The 19,057-nt window shown below is 44.0% G+C and overlaps 1 protein-coding gene across 1 annotated transcript in view; it reads left to right on the top strand.

The window, feature by feature from the left end:
- The window catches only part of LOC138566787 (cytochrome P450 2F2-like), a 646,300-nt gene that overhangs the window by 179,406 nt on the left and 447,837 nt on the right, over window positions 1–19,057 (top strand). The window contains exon 4 of the mRNA XM_069644441.1: window positions 13,662–13,822. Coding sequence (XP_069500542.1) covers window positions 13,662–13,822 — 161 coding nt within the window. The remainder of the gene's footprint in view (window positions 1–13,661; window positions 13,823–19,057) is intronic.

The raw sequence follows: 19,057 nt of genomic DNA, 5'->3' as shown, positions 1-19,057 counted from the left end.
TGTTTCACTCCCCAGATCTTCTTGCCACATACATCCCAGATTTTTAATTTTTGAAACAAATTGTAGATTTTTACCCAGCAGTGTTGGAACAGGACATTTTTTAGCAGCTGTCAACAAATGCTTAGGACCGAATAATATAAATTCGGTCTTAGCAGCGTTAAGCTGTAGATAGTTCTTTGACATCGAGCTACTTAACTCTGTCAAACATTGCTCCAGTTTGCTAAACGCTTCCTGGAAATTAGTAATTCGTAAAGATATCTGGGTATCATCGGCATATGAATGAAAGTCCAACCCATACCGTCTTAGGATTTCCAAGAGGGGTCGAATGTATAAATTAAACAGTAATGGTGACAAAGAGGATCCCTGTGTGACTCCACAACTTAAACAGATGAGGTTTGACAGGAACTCTCCCAGTCTCACACGCTGCTGACGGTTAGTCAAAAAAGACTTAAACCATTTCAATGCTGAGTCCGAGACTCTTCCTACCTCATGTAGTCGTTCTAGGAGGATTTTGTGATTCGCTGTATCAAAGACCGCAGACAGGTCCAGCATCACCAAAAGTGTAAGCTCCCCATGGTCCGCGGCCTTCAGCAATTCATCCTGTACTACTAGGAGGACTCTCTCAGTTCCGATTTTTGGTCGGAATCGTGATTGGAGTTTATCTAGCAATAATTCATATTCAACAAACTCCTGGAGCTGGTTGGTAACCACCTTCTCAAGAATTTTAGCTGGCCAGAACAGTCCTGCAATAGGACGATAATTTTGCAGAACCTCTACGTTCAGTGATGTTTTGTTTAAATAGAGGTGAGACTATAGATAGCTTTAAGCTCTCCGGAACAGTCCCTGTTAACAAGGACTTGTTAACAGAAGTGGTGATACATGGGGTCAGTTCATGCGCCAATTTTTTGGCTACATAGGCTGGTAGGGGAGAGAGGGAGTCGATTGTGGGTTTAAGAGTCGTAATAAGTTGATAAATATCTTTTTCAGTGACTGAATGAAAATCAAACACAGATAAAGAGATCTGATTTTGGGGACTGTCAGATTTAGGTACCGCAGGATTTGTTGTACATATCGATGGGTTTGCACAGATAGTCTGTTCAATATCTATCCTTATTTGTTTGATCTTATCTATAAAGAAAGAGTTGAACAGATTAGCTCGTGCTTCTGTGAAGTCTCCACACAGGGGCAGTCCAGCTTGAAATATTATGCACATCTCCTCGGAGCAAGAGTACCAAAAGCTAGCATAGAGCAGGATTATCACCTTCTCTGTTAGGCCCGGACTGCTATGCAGATGCCAGTCCCTGGTCAGACACATGAGAGCTAACACGTGGTCAAGGTATCGTGAGCTCAGGCACTGCCCTTAGATCCTATCCCTTCTAACGTTACTGGCTTATTGCGATACAGGCCTGCAGTTACGTGCTATGTTGATGAAAAGACAATCACACATAGTTTCTAGCGGGAATAAAAGTGATGTCATGCAATCATCTGCAGGAGCTTTATTATCTGATCTGTCTTGACCCGAGCTGTGATATGATGTTGATATATCAGCAAGCGGGGCTTCTTGCTTTCCAGCATTTACATTTAAGTCCAAATGTCAAGTGGCACCACCAATGTTAGGTATCCGCCAGACATATGAAATAAAAATTAGAACTGCAATGAATAGTTTCACAGAGGTTTTTTGTTTTTTGTTTTACTATCTCTGTTCCCTGAACATTTGGAGCTCCAGGGCAATACCAAGTCATCCTCTGCAGCAAACACAGGGCGCCCCTTTTCTCACTGAAATGAGGCTGCCTCATTGGAGAGGGTGCAGGGAGAGCTGGTATTTTAGAGTCTGGATGCTGCTTCCCAGCTTGTAGAAAGGGTGTGATCTTCCAGTTCATGCCGATTGCCCCTTTTCACTGAAGCCTGATTTGCATATTAATTTTCTTTTTCTGTAATGCCACAACAAGCTGATCAGATGTGGATTGGAGAGTTGCCCAAGCCAGCGTCGGTGGTTAAGATTGATAAAAAACCTTTGAGCAACAACTCTTTGGGGTAGCATAAGTCATCCTATGTTCAACGGGTACGCCCAGACATGGGCCCTAACCTTGCTGTGCTAATACTGTCAAGCTATTCTGCACTCATGATGCCCAAGGATGCTGCTTGTGATCTTGTGCAGAAGGAATGTGACATAGCAGTGCAAGCGGAACTCAGTGTTTTGGGGTGGGACCAAGCCTGATTTGCATATTCCACCCCATAGCCTGTAATGGTGTAGCAGGCTGAAATACAATGGTTGAAGGGTTCCCCTAGTAATTATGCTTGATTAAAAAAACATCCATTAATCAATCTTCAGTGCTGCTTTTATGTCTCCCAGCCTTACTGTGCCACATTTTTCTGTCAGTACTTGTAGAGTTAGATGCTGTTTAATGACATGTAGAGTAGATGCCAGTGACTCCACCCTCCTCAGATTCCTATCTGTCATGTGCAGACACAAACAGAGCTCCTTTTTCACCAGTACTCTTCAATATCTTCCTCTGGCACCCCCGGAGGTCCTAGATCTCTGCAAACTACTCTATCACACCTGCACTGATGTCGCCCAACACTGCCTACACGTCACAATCAGCAAAATAATGATGAATCTCTAGCAACATGCCTGACTACCATTGATTCATACATTGTAATTGTAATGGGTTATTTATAACGTGCTTAATAACCTAGGTTTCTAAGGGCAGACCCCTGGATCGAATCGTGCTTCCAAGACAAGAGCATTGCCCCTGAGCTATCCGAGAGATATGGGAAGAGCTTTCCAAAACACTTTTGAAAAAAATTAAACATTCTGTTCTTTAACATCAAATGTGTCATCAACTCCCCTTCAACCGAAACCCCTGGCAATTGTCTGTGGTCAGTCAATGACACCAAGTACTAAGGTAAAAAATCAAAGAGTAATTTTTAACTCTAAAATGCCCCCAATAACCCAAATCAGGTCTATTGGCAGCACATCATAACACTTCTCCTTCCCACAGCAGTGCATCCCACCTTCGTCTATCCCATAGTAGTATTAGCCATCAGCTTCAGTCTTCACTTTACGAGCTGCCTGTAGATCAGCGAATTTGACCAACCATTGGCCATCTGAGGACCTTTGGCTGACCTAACCTGGCCTGGTGAACACCTAGAGCACGGTGCACTCTCACACTCGAAAAACTGCACAGCTTCTTTAGGTAGGATTAGGGCGAAATATTTATAAGCAATGGCAAGAAGAAGGGGAGCTCCGTAATGCCCCAGCAGCTGGTGCACGTCATACCTGCACCACTTGACATCTGAGGAGTCTCAGTTGAACAAAACAAACAGAAATATGGGCTAGACCATAGAGTTCGATCAGCATAGGTACAAATATATTTTAGTACCCTTTCCAGAATGTTTATGGTGCCCCACAAATTAAAGTTGTGGAATTCTGGGCAAAATTAGCTCTTTGTTGCCCAGAATTATCCTCTGATATGATATGATATGGCATTTGTAACGCGCCTATACACAAGTGTTTCAAGGCGTGACGAGGCAGGGAGGGGGGAACAAGGGGAAGATAGACAACGATCCTACTAGGCCAGGTGTCATTCAGACCGCGCAAGTGCAGGGGTAGGGGGAAGGGAAAAAGTGCAAGGGGAAGGGGGAGGGGGGGGGAGTGCAGTACAAATAAGTAGAATAGAAATAAAATATTAAATAAATAGGGCCAGCTGGTGGCAAGTGCAAGGTAAGTGCAGACAAGTGCTGGGGGGGGGGGGGGGCTGTAGTGATACAGAGACAGTCCCGCAGTGCAGGGGTTGCCAGGGAGGCAGTGCAAGTGAAGAGTGACTGGGCCCAGGACCGAGGTCGGTGAGAGTGGCCCAGTTGCAGAATCAGTGCTGGTGAAGAATTTAGCAGGGGAGAGGGAGAGAGAAAGCAGAAGTGAAGAGGAAGGTTTTGAGGTGCTTCCGGAACCGGAGATGGTTCTCCTCAAGTTTCAGGGAGGCAGGAAGGCTGTTCCAGAGGGAGGCCCCTGCCGCGGAGAGAGATCTACCCCCAGCTCGTTGCTTCGAGAAGCGGCTGACCCTGAGGGAGTTGGAGACGGATGAGCGTAGGGCTCGGGAAGGAAGATATTTAGGAAGAGAGAGTTGAAGGTATTTAGGCCCCAGGCCCCAGAAGGCCTTGTGGACAATGCAGAGGGTTTTGAACGTAATCCTCGCAGCCACTGGGAGCCAGTGTAGAGATTTCAGTCCTGGAGAGATACGGTCCCTGGGCTTGAGGCCAAGGACAAGTCTCGCAGTTTTGTTCTGGATGAGTTGCAGAGGGCGGAGAGTGGAGGCAGGCAGATTAAGATAGAGGCTGTTACAGTAGTCCAGCTTCGAGAGAACCAGGGCTCGGGAGACAGTGAGCTTCTGGGGGAAGGAGAGGAAGGGAAGAATACCTCTGAGGAGGTGCAGCTGGTAATGTGACTTCTTAGAGACGTCAGATATATGAGGAGAGAAGGAGAGTGTGGAGTCGAAGATGACCCCGAGGTTTTTTGCCTTGCAGGTAGGAGCAGGAAGAGGGCCAAGAGAGGCCGGCCAGAGAGCTGCAGGGAAGGAGGGAGTGGGTGTGCCGATGAGTAGGATCTCAGTCTTACTAGCATTAAGGCAGAGGTCATTGGCAGCACACCATTCCTGGATAGCAGACAGACAGTCAGAGATGAGGGAGGGAGAGGAGGAGGCCGAGGGTAGCCTGAAAATGAGCTGTGTATCGTCTGCATAGCACTGAAAGTTGGGGCAGAGGGCGGCGATGCGGTGGGCAAGGAGTGCCAGATACTGGTTGAACAGCCAGGGAGAGAGATTAGATCCATGGGGAACGCCACAGGTGGAGAAAAAGATGTCAGAGAGGAAGGACCCAAGTTGGACCTGGGAGGGTCGATTGGAAAGGAAAGAGGTCAGCCACGCCAGAGCCTGACCAGTGATACCCAGGTTATCACGGAGACGGTTGAGCAGGATGGCATGGTTGACAGTGTCAAAGGCAGAAGAGAGATCGAGCAGAATGAGAACACACGGAGTGTTGGAGTCGAGGTTCAAGAGCAGGTCCTCACAGATGTTCAGGAGAGCAGTTTCCGTGCTTCTGGCCGCTCTGAAGCCAGATTGATGGTCATGGAGACGATCAACAGCTTCAGCATGGAGGCTAAGCTGGGAGATGGCCAGTTTCTCCAGGAGCTTGCCCAGGAAGGGAGTGATGGAGATTGGGCGATAGTTAGCCGGACAGGAGGGGTCGGCAGAGGGTTTCTTAAGGAGAGGGTGCACAAGGGAGTGCTTGAGGGGGGATGGGAAGACTCCAGAGGTGAAGGAGTGGTTGCAAAAGTCAGCCAGGGCAGGAGCCAGGGAGTCGATGTGGTCCTTGATAGTTTTGGAGGAACAGGGGTGAATTTGTTTAGACGAGACTTTCATAGATCGGACTTGTCTGGAAACCTCGTCAGCAGAAAAAAGGGGAAAGGCAGAGAAGGAGGGAGGAGGGGTGGCTGCAGAAGGGCCAGAGGAAGAGCAGGGAAGAGAGTGGGAGAGGTGATAGGAGGAGAGTGAGGACAGGATGTCCTGAGTTTTAGAGTTGAAGTGGGAGGCCAGTGCAGTGCAGAGGGCCTGGGAGGGGACAGGAGAGGTAGAGACTGCAGCAGGGTTGGCAAGCTCCTTGCAGATTTTAAAGAGTTCAGCCGAGTTGTTAGATGCCGCAGAGATGCGGGCTTGGATAAGGGCTCTCTTCTTGGTGAGAACAGAGAGACGGTATTGCCTTTGGAGCAGGCGGCAGGCCAGTTTGTCAGAGGATGAACATGAAGCACGCCATTTCCTCTCTGCCACCCTGCACTTGCGTTTTAGGGTGACGAGATCCGAATCATACCAGGAGTTACATTTGGCTTTGGGCTTCAGGCGGATTTTCATGACAGGGGCAAGGATTTCAAGAGTATCAGATATAGCAGAGTGGAGCAAGGAGAGGGCTGTGTCAGGGTGAGAGTCAGCCGAAGGGGGAGGAGGGGCGAGAAGGTGGCAGCGAAAGCCGCAACTGACACGCGCTTCATGGGTCGGATGACCGAGAAGGTGGGTGGCAATGATGAGGGTGGCTTTGCCTGTGGGGTAGGGAGGGTGAGGTGGGAGGATACGAGAAAGTGATCACTCCAGGAGAGAGGAGTGGAGAGAGGGACAGAGAGGGGAAGGTCAGAAGAGATCAGAGCATGAAGAGTGTGCCCTGCAGAATGAGTAGGCCCAGACTCATGGACAGTTTTCTCCAATGTTAGTTCCATTCCCTCTGTGACTGTTTATTCTGTTTGTATCCTCCAATTACATAATCCTGGATCGCAACTCCTCTTCAATCCCTGCATACAACACTCATTCTCTCCCCTGTCCCCTTCCCTCACACTCTGCCTGAACTGTTCTCTTTTCCATCACAAAGCTCTTGGGCTATATGATCGCTGGGCTGTTACTGACACCATTCGCCCTCAACCCATTTCGCACTGCCTGCGTTTAACCCAAATGACTCTAGTCTTTTTCCTTGACCCACTGCCACTGCCTCTCACTTTAAATGCACCATTCAAGGGGGTTGGGCAGCTCAACCTACTCTTTACTGTGCCATGCTCTCTGGTCTAATGCTGTTGGATTGCCCCGGTCATGCAATCATATGCAGGCTCCTCTTGTTGCAGAATCCCAGCGCTCCCAGTTGCCATGGCAACACTACACAGGTGGAACATACCGCTCATTAAAATCACTTTTGTTTCTTTTTGGGCCAACACAACCACTTGGACAGTACTTTGACAACCTTTGGGAAGAAGCATTGGCAACCATTATGTGGTGTTAGTTACCGGCCCATTTACACGCATGCAACACACAGGGCCATATGTTACCCGCTCCATCTGAAGTCAGGGAGCGGGCACCACCCGCCAAAACTTTCCCTAGGGATTGTGGCTTCTACAGGCGGAGGGAGATATGAGACAACTTCCTAAACCCGGTTGCTATGTAATGGGATGGAGACGCACGTAACAACCCGTATAGCAGTAGGGCAGCACACAGCAGGGCGCACGACATGCACTGTCCGGCTGCTGGCCTGGCCTGGCCTGATGGATCATGTCATCTTACCATGGAATGTCCCCAAGGTGTCCCCTGTCCCCCCAGCTTGTATGTGTCTCCTTTGCCCCTGCTTTTAAATTCCCTGAAACACCCACTTATTTGCGCAAAGAGGTAAAAAAGGGCATCTGAATTAGCACATCTAAGATGCGCTCATTGCAATGCCCTTTGTGAATTGAGCTTCTCCATTTTTTGGCACAAGTGACAAGATGCGCAACAACATAATTTTAGAATCTGGCCCTCTGTCTTCATCTGACCGGCTGAGGACTTTGGAGAAACCAACTCTCCCAACAGAGGTCCAATTAATTCTTCCTTTTTTTAAGAGTGAATCTCAGAAGGAGTGGGAGAGACCTTCTTTTAAAGGCAAAAGTCTACAGGTGTTGGGCAAAAGCAAGTCTGCCTTGAGGGTCCATACCATGAAACATGTGGACTTTGCCTTTTGACATCACGCACAAAGTGCTTTGTGTTACAGGAAGTGGAGGGGACAGGAAGGAAAGATAGATGCAAAGAGAAACAAGAGGGTGGAACCTTCCTCCAGCAGTAAAGAGCTTACTCTTTCTACACTAAGTCCACCCCTTCCTATCTCAATAGAATTAAAGGCCTTTTGGTAAACAGCACCCTGGTGTGAAGCTACTCCTTTTGAAATGAGTGTGCTCTGATTACTGTTCCCAGGAAAGCTTCCTTTGGAGGGTTGCCTTTCTGGGTAGAGTTTTACCTGCGCCTGCAAAAGAGCAAAGAGAAGCATCTTCCCAGAGTACAGTCTTGCTGGCAGCAGCAGTACAACCTGGTTGGGCTCACAGGGCTGACACATGTGTGATACCAATTTGATGTGAGTACAATAGTTAGGATTATGAGGGATTGTGGCCACCACACCTGGTACTCAGGTCTGACTTATATTTTAAGTTTAATGTGCCATCAGGATAGCATCCTCAAAATTATGTTTTTGGAACATGGGTGCATATCGTAAATGCAGCACTTGCACTGCAGAGACTTGGCTGCACTGCAGCTGTCAAATGGGAACCAGTGACTTTTAAACCTGCCTGTGTCACTGGGGAGCTGGTGCTGCATATTTGATTACTGAGGAAGCAGGGCACAGGTGTACACTATGCCTTTTGCATGGATCTCATAAAAGGGGAATCTGATTACCAGATTTCCCTCCATGGGATGGAATTGCCCGTATAATTGTATTCATTTTGTAATTGTATTCATTTTGTAAAAAAAACAGGGATCCTACACCCTCGCCAGATGGCATTCCATCACCGGTGGCAACCCGCATTAGCTGGAGTAAATATGAATGTGGGTGCCTTAACAAGAGTCTGCTAACAGAAGAAGACAATAATGAACACTGTGCTCAGCGGTTTTGAAAATTACACATTTCTGCCAAAAATGTTTCAATCTTCCATGTTTTTTTGTCACAGACGTGTTCCTGGACCATCCCCTCCCATTTAATTTTCCTTCACATCCTGTTTGCGGGATATTATCATTTTACTAGAGTTCCTATATACTTCCTCAGGGTCTGTGCCCTTTTACACCCCCATTATGTAATTGACTCACCACAGCTCAAATTAAGTGGGTAAAAGATAAGTGCTATGAATACATCCTCAGGGCTTACTTTATGTGCACAATACAAGCCTGCAATCATTGAAACAAAAAAGCTCCTTTTCACCAAAGAAATTGAAAATGCCAAAAACGGTTTCTCATGCCCCACCCATACGATAATACCCTTCCATCAAGTAATGTATTGCTAATAGCACCCCAGCAGGATTTCCAATGGTGCTAACAATGTTTTTTGTTAATTAGTGAAGTGATGTAGTTGCTGTTTCTCAATTGAACAAAAACGACATACCAAAATGACCACCATGGATGTAGGGAGAACGGAAATGAATGAAGCCTTTTGTCGATTTCCATGATCCCCATCACAGCAGGGTTGTGTGTTTCCGGGACCAGAAAGGTAAAAGGTGGCCTCAGGTAAGAGGGGCTTTGTTTGAGGGTGAGGAGGGGGGATCATTGAGGAGATTGAATTTAGGATGGGTTGGGGTATGTGAGCGGAAAGCATCTCTGCTGGAAAAATGTCAGCCTTTTATCATCTGAGGAGGCTCGGAATATTCAGAGTAAGAGGAATAGCCCTCCTCTTCCTGGCTGGCTGGGAGGCCCACTGACTCCTCCTGCCTGGTGCTAATAGAAAATACATTGTTTGCCTCACCTCCATGTCCAATCATGCTAGAGCGGCTACTAAAAATCCATTCCTTCTTTGATGAGAACATTATTATTCCAAAAGGGAGTATTGCATCACAATCCTATGCCTCTAGCTGTACTGCTACTAGGTATTTATCTGGGACAACTTTAACCATTCTTTTGAATTTGCTAATTTATCCATATTAGACTTTAGAATTTTTTTATTGAAATGAAACTCATCGTTGATTCTAGAGATCCAATTCCCTCTGGTAGCATCACAGATTGTGTTGATGAGGTACAACCATGTTTTACTTGGCACACTAACAATTGTCTTAGACAGGTTTTCATTGTTACAGCTTTGAAACTGTCTTGGTTAACCCCTTTATTAAAGAAGCTGTCTATGAACTTGGACCGCCATAACAACTGTCATCCAATCACAAATACCCCATTATTTCTTAGCAACTTTGACCAAGTGGCCACCCAACAGCTTCACTCTTTTATTCTCACAATCTAAACAGTGAAACACAGTTGGGATTTAGGCCAAGTTTGGCCATTGAGACACCTTTGCTACATGTCAGGGACAACTCCTGTGAAATATAGGCTATCACCATGATTTCCGAATCATCATGCTTGGGCGGTGCACTGCCATAGATATTCTAGACTACAAGTTAATTTTACATTGTTTGTGCTCTGATACTAGAATGTCTGAACCCACTCTTAAATGATTGTAATCTTTATAGCTGAAAAAACCACTCTTAATAGTGTCAAGGAACTCTGAACCCAACCATTTCCAGTATCATTAAAAGATCCACAGGGATCGAATCTTCGTCCCAAGTGTTTAATATCTACAGCCGAACGTTCCACGACTTGCTGAAAAACTTGAAAGTGTTGTATCATTGTTTTGCACACAACATTGAACTCCTTTTCAAACTTGATAAGATAGTTCAAGATAATCAAACGCTTTTGGATATTTTTGCCAGCATTAAAGATTGGGTGCATGAAACATGTTATCCCAGCTAACAACTTTATAAATACTTTTTCCTGTCCTATACTTATCACTTTGGATACCCATCCCCCTGCCAAGGTACCTAAAGTAAATATCCTCAGTTTAATCCATGGCTCCTTCTTAGCTATGTCTGCTCAGGTAGATGCAGTGGTCAATAACTCTAACGATTACATCCAATTATTCTGTCGAATTCCTCAGGATGTAAGTCAGAACCACGAGGGTATTTTATCCAGGGCTATTGTTGGGGTCGAAATTGGTCTACAACAACACTATATGTGTGGATTACAAACTCTTCTCCATAGGCTGTTGTCAGTCCAAAGTTCTGTTGCTAGAACTAACACTCCTTTTTTGATCATGTAACTCATGTTCCCTAGCAATTCAGGGAGGGGGGGAAAAAGGGGGGGTTATCGAGAATTTCATCCAGAATGAACATAACCCTGCATATTCAAAAAAAGAAATTGAAAACTGCTCTGTTTCATCAATGTTGACTGTCTAAAGGGCCCAATCCTCATGTCTATGTTCAGTTTGATTAAGTTGTTATAGTGAGTTTGTGCCTTAGAGTTTAATTTCTACATACAAATTCATAACATAACAGATAAACAGAGTGATATGATAGGTTATTTATAACAGCTTGATACCCAGAGGTTTCTAAGCGTGGTGTGGTGTTCCGTATCATCTTGCTTCCAAGGCGAGCACGTTGCCCCTGAGCTAATCTCCCGAGACGAGTTTCAAAGGTAAAAGGTTACCTTTTACAAGACTGCCTGTGCTTCAGTAATATAAGCCGTTCTATTAATGCTCTGATTCGCAATGTCCACTAAATGCTTTACAGATGTCTAGCCATTGAGTAGGTGAAAATGCTTTCTATCACGTCTACCTGTATTTCCCTGAATACAGGTCAAGGGCCACACGCCGTCACTGTGTTAGGAAAGGCACTTTTGTAAATAGCAGCCTATTAACTTGAAACCTGTGCCCTGTGCCCTGCACACATAGACAGCATTTTAAAAATCGAAATCCCAAATTGGTCTCTTTTGCAGATTTAGCATGCAGAGTATGCACGAGCCGCATCCGGTGACAATGTTTTGATTTTCACGTTGTGCAGTAACCTCCGAAGGAACACCAAGGTCTCTTTCAAAGAAGCACTCCATTCCTTTGGAAGTTAAGTCTCTCTTCCTCTCCTCCAACAGCGACATATTTGTATTGCAGATAGCCATTCTCATGGCAGGGGGCAGGAAATTAGGTGGCATCAAATTAGAAATCCATGATTTTGATCTGTTTAAAAAAACATGAATTGCTCAGGGGCAATGCATTTGTCTTGGAAGCAAGACAATGCGGCGCAACACAGGTTCGAATCCCGATCCGCGCTTAGAAACCACTAGCCGGTATTAAGCACGTTCTAAAAGAACTATAAAAAATGTCTTCAACACCCAAGACCCATCTATTCTGCAGTACAAGTTGAAGCTTTGTCATGGAACTGAAAGTCAGACACAGGGGTCTCATCACTCCACAGATGCAGCACTAATCTTCACATGGTTTTTGATGCAAATAATAACAGCACCCTAGGAGAACCCTGCAGGGTTTGGAAACACAAGTGCACGGGAATAGGTTAACTAAAGTAACCTGGACAGTGGGTTGGGGAGAGGTTGTGGATAGGCAGGTCATTTTCTTTGGAAAGATTGTTGATTATTGACAAGATTGCTCGTTTTTATAGTCCTCTCTTTTTCTCGATATATGCATTCACTCATGGATTTGCTTACCCCTGTCTGCATCCACTCATGCAATCAAATATGTTCCCAGTCTTTTCAACATCAAACTTATCTCTACTGTGTGCTTTTTGTCCTTCACATTCCTTTGTGCGATTGAGCTTAAACTTGTCCACGAGTCGTCATCATCTTATTACTCTTCTAGGGTGCCTCAAACAGTTCTCAGGATTCTCTGGTCTCCACATGCAATGCACTTTTCGGACATGCACTTAGAATAAATACTGTTCTACAGGTTGTCAATGCAACATGAATTTAGCAAGGATGTGGGTGCTGCACAGTGTTTCCTACTTAACTCAGTGTGTGTGCGGGCGGGGGTTGAGGGGTGGGGGGACGTTGGCCTCATGGCATTTCCTGTGTTTGTAGAAGTAGTAGCAAGTCTGAATCTCCCTTACACTCAGGAATCTCTGAAGCACTAAGTGAAACGCAGGGTGGAACAACTTGCATTGCATTGAGTTGATTCCAGAAAGTTCTCTGCTACTGAGAGGCAGGCTAAGCAGTCCCCGCAAGTGGAGAAGCATGGACGCCGGAACACTTGCAGTGTCAGATTCTTATTCTTGAACGCCGGCAACCCATGGCGCTTCTACTTGTCTTGCGCCATTACCCAAGATGGTGGCTAATGTTTAACTCTGGGGGCTGTAGTCTTTATAAACAAGAAATGCTGTGGGTGGTGTTGTGGGTGTGCCAAGTACTGAAATTGTGTGAGAAGTTTACATGCATGAGTTTTTCAAGACAGCCCTGTTATCCAGGAGGGTGCCTGCATGGTGTTTTCTAGTCCCTAGATGACAAATTCCCTCCCACCCCCGAGCGCCCTCACACTAAATCACACACATCGTAAATCTAAAAATACGTTGTACAATGTCCAGCGAAGGCATTGCAGATGTGTTTGCAATCTAGTAGGTGAACATACACTCTCCTGCTTGGATGCCTATAATTCCCTAAACACAGACCAAGTACCACAAGCCTCCACTTAAGAGAGACACTGTTGTAAATGGTGTCATGTTAACTTTGAAACTTGCACTGTATGCTTCTAGCTGGCATTTTAAAAGAGTGCATCCCAAATTGTCCACTTTAGATGTAACATGTAGAGGGTTACATGGGGTGCAGTCTGTGAGAATGTGATACTATTAATTGTATGCTGCAACCCCCACAAATACCTCAGCACTTTTTCAAACATAGCATTATATTCATTTGTGAGTTAAATCCCCCTTCCCATCATGGGTCTTCTTATGTTGCAGTTTACCAAATGCTTGGCTTTATTCTATTTGTAAATGGACTCATTCTCTTTTCAATATGCTGTATATCTTGCCTTCAAGCATTTCCCCAATGCTTCTGCAATGAAGGATGAAGCCATGTGGCAGCACCCACATCTTAAACCCGTGCCAATTCGACCTTATGTAATGCGTATCCAACCCTTTACCGATCTGTAAGAAATCAATCTGTGGGACAAAAACAACCTTATTGGTAGGGGTGAGGGCAGCACTCTAAAATAAGATATGGGTAACCTTGCGGCCATTTGTTGGTATTCCACGTGAATGCTAATCATTATTTGTGTACTTAAAGGTGAATGGCAGAAGTATGTGTTTGAGCAAAGCCATCACAGGGCATCATTTCTCAGACTGCTTTTCCCTTTGCTGTCTCCAGCTGCCCCGATTGATCCAGAATTCTGCATGAGCCGCTCGGTTTTCAACATCATCAGCTCCACTGTCTTTGGAGAGAGGTTTGACTACGAAGATAAAGAGATTGAAGAGCTTGTTCATTGTGGTCAGGAGATTTTCCAGATTATGAGCAGTTCCTGGGGGATGGTGAGCATCAGTGTGAAGTGCCCGATATGCAACTTTTCTTCTCTTCACAGGCCCCCTTGTGATGGGGTCATTTATGGTATGCAATCCCACGTGGTTGGTTATGTGTTCCCTAATTTAAATTGATAATTATCTTGCAGGGTTTCTGAGGTGGCAAGACTAGCCAGAGACCAATCTTAAAACATTCCCTGCAGTGACATTAGATTGCCTTTCCACACAATCTAGCAGACATATTGTAAAATGTTACATGCAATGCATTGGACTACCTTTCCACCAGATGGCAATATGTAAGAGGTTATCTGTCGGTATGTTTACGTGGTTATATACAAGCTTACCGACCACAATTACAGAGTGGTAAACTTAATCACGGACAAAACACTGAAAAAACACTGATATCTTATTTTCTTTATTTGGGGGGCGGGCTCCCCGTAACCCAAGCCCCCTGTATTGTTAACCTTTTAATGCCACCCAAACCCCATCACGACCCATTTTAACCCCTTACCTCAATACCCTTTATATATTAAATTAATGTTTGCACTGCTTATCTGTGTTATGGTCCGCTCTGAAACTCTGCTTTGTTTGCAACAAAAGGACTGGGTACCTATTTACGTTTGATGTTCAATAAGGCCAGATGGTGTCAACAGTGAGAAATATAGTTGTTTGAATACTCGCTGAGGATGTGTGTAGGTGCAACTTATACATCACAGGTCTGATTCTTATTGGGGCAATTTCAGACTTTAATCCATTTTCTAGCCATGCATGACTTGACTTAAGTTCAGAAACAATAATGGTACATGGACAGCTAGCATACCTACAACAGGAAATCTATAGACCCCTAGAAGAAGACTCCAAAAAGTGATCAACCTATCTCCACGGTCAGGAGTAGACTAACATGTACATGTAAAGAAAGAGATAGATACACTCAATTATAACAAAACTCCTGAAATGTAAATTTACAAATTGATTCAACGTATTAATATGAAATAAATGTCATTAGAAAAACACTCTTTAGATCACAAAGTGGAAAAAAGCTCCATATACTGATCACTTTAACAATATAAAAAACAACATTTATCAAATACCGGACACAGATGACAAAGAAATAGGCACTCCAAGTGTGTCTCTATTCTAATACTCCCGACATGTTTCTTTTCTTGTCACTGAAGTGGTTGAACGTTCTTCAGGGGATTCTTTTTAAGATGTACATTTCTTCAACACTTTGTGTATAGGGTCGATAACATCACAAATGCAATGCCTGTTGAAACCTAGTAAAAGGAGAGACAACCAATCTCAATCACTTGCTTGAATCTAGTGCACCAAATGCATGCACCAACCAAACACTGTATAAATCCAGTGTGGCCGATACCTGAAACATGTCCTAATGGTATACTCCATACTGTATTGCAGAGATTACCTCTAAATGGTACTTCATCTGCGGCGTGCCGTAAATTGCACTCTTCGCCCAGTTCCCAATAATTGAGAAATGTTCACTTCTATGTGTTGCTCTTAAATAGCACGACAACTCAACTCTTAGGTTCTTGTAGAGACATCAAATAAAACAAGGCCTGTCACAAAGGAATCAGGACCACCTACATAAAATACCATCACCCAGTCAGAATCATAACACCACCATAGGTCTAAGACAGAAGTAAAAATGACCTTGCCTCGCCAAACCCACAGCGTTAACAACAAGTGCATTCATATTCAATGGGGCAGCTCAACCAGTTTCTATTACACTCTCCAGTCTCTTCCCATCACAAACGTGCAAATATCGGTTTAAATCGATATGTCTGTCGCTTAATTATCAAACAGAGCCTTAACCATAAATAGAAAAATCCATTTTAAGCCAAGCGTGTCTATGTATATAAAAATCGCAACAGCACTGGAGGCAAATACCTAGCTGAATGAATCCCCCCCATGTCGATGTAACTCTGCAGTAGTTGGTATATTACATTACCTCAGTCTCTCGCAGAGCACAGATACACTCTTTCCCATTAACGCTCCGGGACCCTCTATATCCCGGGGGTTGCAATAGAGTTAAGGCAAACAGTCTAACAAAACTATTTCTACCTTACGTTTCATTGCCGGATTACATTTAAATGGCACCATAATTCAACACAGGCATGTTATGTACATTGCAGCAACAACTTAACTATGCAATCTCCCTATGTTACCGACGCAAGGCACAAGTTGTAGGCAGAAAAACGACCAGTTACCCAGGTCTGGTCTACTTAAGACCATGAATATGAAAAACGGATCACAAACACGGTTAGACTATCCTGCTTGCTACGTAGTGCAATATTTAAACAGCCTTTAACATCCTGGGGTATAATACAGTATGTTCTATGTCTAAAGTTTGACAGAAATAGAACACGTCGACATGAAACTGTGCCTAACTCTTCCTGTAGCTACCAGGGCAAATATTCAGGGATCATAGGCAAAAATGATCAGCACGCCCTAACAAGTTCTGCGGACCAGAAACCAAAGACGGACTAGTACCTTAAATAATGCCCATACTCGCGCCCTTTGCCAAGTAACTACAATGACGCATATCATGTGTCACTCCAGCAAAACAGTCTCAAGTTAAGCTCACACCACCTATGCCAACCTATATCCGAAGGGCAGGCTAGATACAACCTGAAGGCTAATCACCACAAAATGAGTACGATCTCTAAGTAAGTAGGTGCACTCTCTGGCCGAACCGTTTCATATGTGAAAACTGCGGACTAAGGTCGCATGACGAACTGCCAATATCCACCGTGGTAAGAACCCAAAGATCCGAAAAGGACCAACTACTCATCCCAGATACACCTAAGTGTTGAAAAACCTAAATCTTAAATCCAACAAGTTATCAAGATTGCTGTTACAACAATTATTCAATGGTACTACCTCATTTCAGAGGACCACATTAAACAAGTCGAACATTTGTCATAAACATCACATTCTGCAATGAAAAACCAATCCCACATTTCAAAGTGAACATCAAGCAATTATTTCTAACCTGGAAGATACATTTCTTATTCATTGCATGTCTTCATGTTCATTTACATATACATTGTACATTGCACCCAGGACAATGTAGCTGTCACTCAAAACACAAGGGATGAAAAATAAGGGAAAAACCCAATCACACATTAATATGATGCCAATCAATCTCTTCATTGAGTCCAGTTATATGGCTCTGTAATTTAAAGATCATCTTTTGCTCAAAATTGGCCAATTTTCGATGGATGTCCTCTTTGTGCATACCATATATCTTTTCAGTATCTCCCATTCAAATTCCTCATCGGTATGTCCTTTCTCTACAAAATGTTTGACCATAGGGGCCAACAGCACCTTGTTTTTGATGCAGCTGCGATTCTTTGTCCTTCTAGTTCTACATTTTTTATTAGTCTTTCCCACGTAATGAAGTCTACATGGACAAGTAATCATGTAAACTACATTCTCTGTGTTACAATTGGTCATTTCCCCTAACAGCCACTTTGTTTGGAGACCCATATTAATCTGCACTGTCTGTTTGATGTATGTGCACATAATGCATTGACCGCAGGGTAAATGTTGTGTAACCGTGGGCATACCCCACAGTGTGGTCTGTCAAGTCTGAATTTTTGGTTTCCCACAGATATCATTCCTCACTAAGATGCTTCTGAGGTTTTGGCTTCTTTTAAAGGCTATTAATGGTAGAAGCTTGTCTTTATCATTGTATACTTTCCTCCATACTTTATTGACCACAGCGTTCATTTTGTATGACAAATAAGAGTACGTATTAACAAAAACTACACCAGTTTTTTTTTATCTTCCTTTTTATTTTTCTCTAAAAGGGCTTCCCAGTTGTTGTTGTAGGCTCATTTGGATGAGTGCCTCAATAATTTGTCTGGGTAGCCTTCAGCTGACAATGTGTCTATTAAATATTAGTGCTATTTCCATAATCTTGTTTGAGGCTGCTATTTCTCTTCAGCCTTAAGAACTGTCCAAATGGTAAGTTGGACGTTATATGGTTAGCGTGATGACTCAAATAGTGTAGTTAAGCATTCTTGTCTGTACTTTTACTGTATGGTCTGACTTTGAGAGAACCCAAATGGTGAAACACAGTGAAATCCAATACATTAATTTCTTGTTCTCCAATTCTTTGGTGAACTTGAGAAATCTATTTTGCAAATTTAGCCAATTTACAAATGAGACTACTTCCTCCTTGGTACCATCCCAGATAATAAAATCATCATTCCAACACCAGCAATCCGGTGTGACCTAGGGCTACAGTCCCTTGCCTATGTGGTGACTCAAAGCGCGTCCCAATTATACGGAAAAATCCAGGCACCAAACATCATGCCCATCTACGGAATTATCCTCTCTGAAATTCGAAAAGGGTCCTGCAAACCGCTCACTACCTGGGTCGATAAGATTAAAACTAGTCTTGAAGAAATATCATGCACTGAAGACCTTCTTATCTCAAATCCAGGCCGTGTCAAAAAAAAACTACAGCAACAAGACTGGATCAACACCCTGGAGCTAGTACAGCAATATAAGTCTCTAAAGCATCTTCCACCGACCCATAACAAACTAAAAGAACCCCTGAAATACTGCAAGAAATTCCCGGAGAAAAATTTAAGAATGATCTATCTCCGCGCGCACCTAAACTTACTACACACTAGGGAAATTCTAGCAGCAAGATCTTCAACGCTGAGTTCGGACTGCCGCTTATGCGGCATCCCAAATCAAGTGGAAACGGTACGCCACCTTCTCATGACTGTCCTGTGCTATCAAATGAGAGACAAGCATTTATGACACCACTTATCAGTGACCCACTAGCCATCGACGAAGAAACCTGTTGGTCCCGTCTGATGGCAGGTGATTCAGCCAGATGGTCAAGAACTGCAGCTAAATTTCTGTTGGGGCCCTGTCCAAAGCCAACATAGTTGCTAGTGGTCCCTAGTCAGCTACGTCTAGGAGGCTCGAGACTTTCAGGTGGGACCGTTCGGCAGACCCCATTTATGCCCGCTAGACCTGATTGCTCGTCACTAGACCCCCCTAAGTGGTGTGATAATGCGTCTCTTTTCTAATTGAAATTTAAGCAACGCATTAAAGAGAGAAACAGAAGCAGACTTTTTTACACTTTTGTAAAAACCAATAGGTTAAAACAAATAAAAAAAAAAATCATCATTGATGTAACGTAGACATTTTCGTAGAAGATGTTTGTAGGGATTATTATCTCCATAAATGATGTTTTTTTAACATATA

This window comes from Ambystoma mexicanum, chromosome 2p (genome assembly GCF_040938575.1).
Source record: "Ambystoma mexicanum isolate Mex_15411 chromosome 2p, UKY_AmexF1_1, whole genome shotgun sequence".
NCBI classification, from domain to species: Eukaryota; Metazoa; Chordata; class Amphibia; order Caudata; family Ambystomatidae; genus Ambystoma; species Ambystoma mexicanum.
This window is presented reverse-complemented; position numbering and strand designations above follow the sequence as displayed.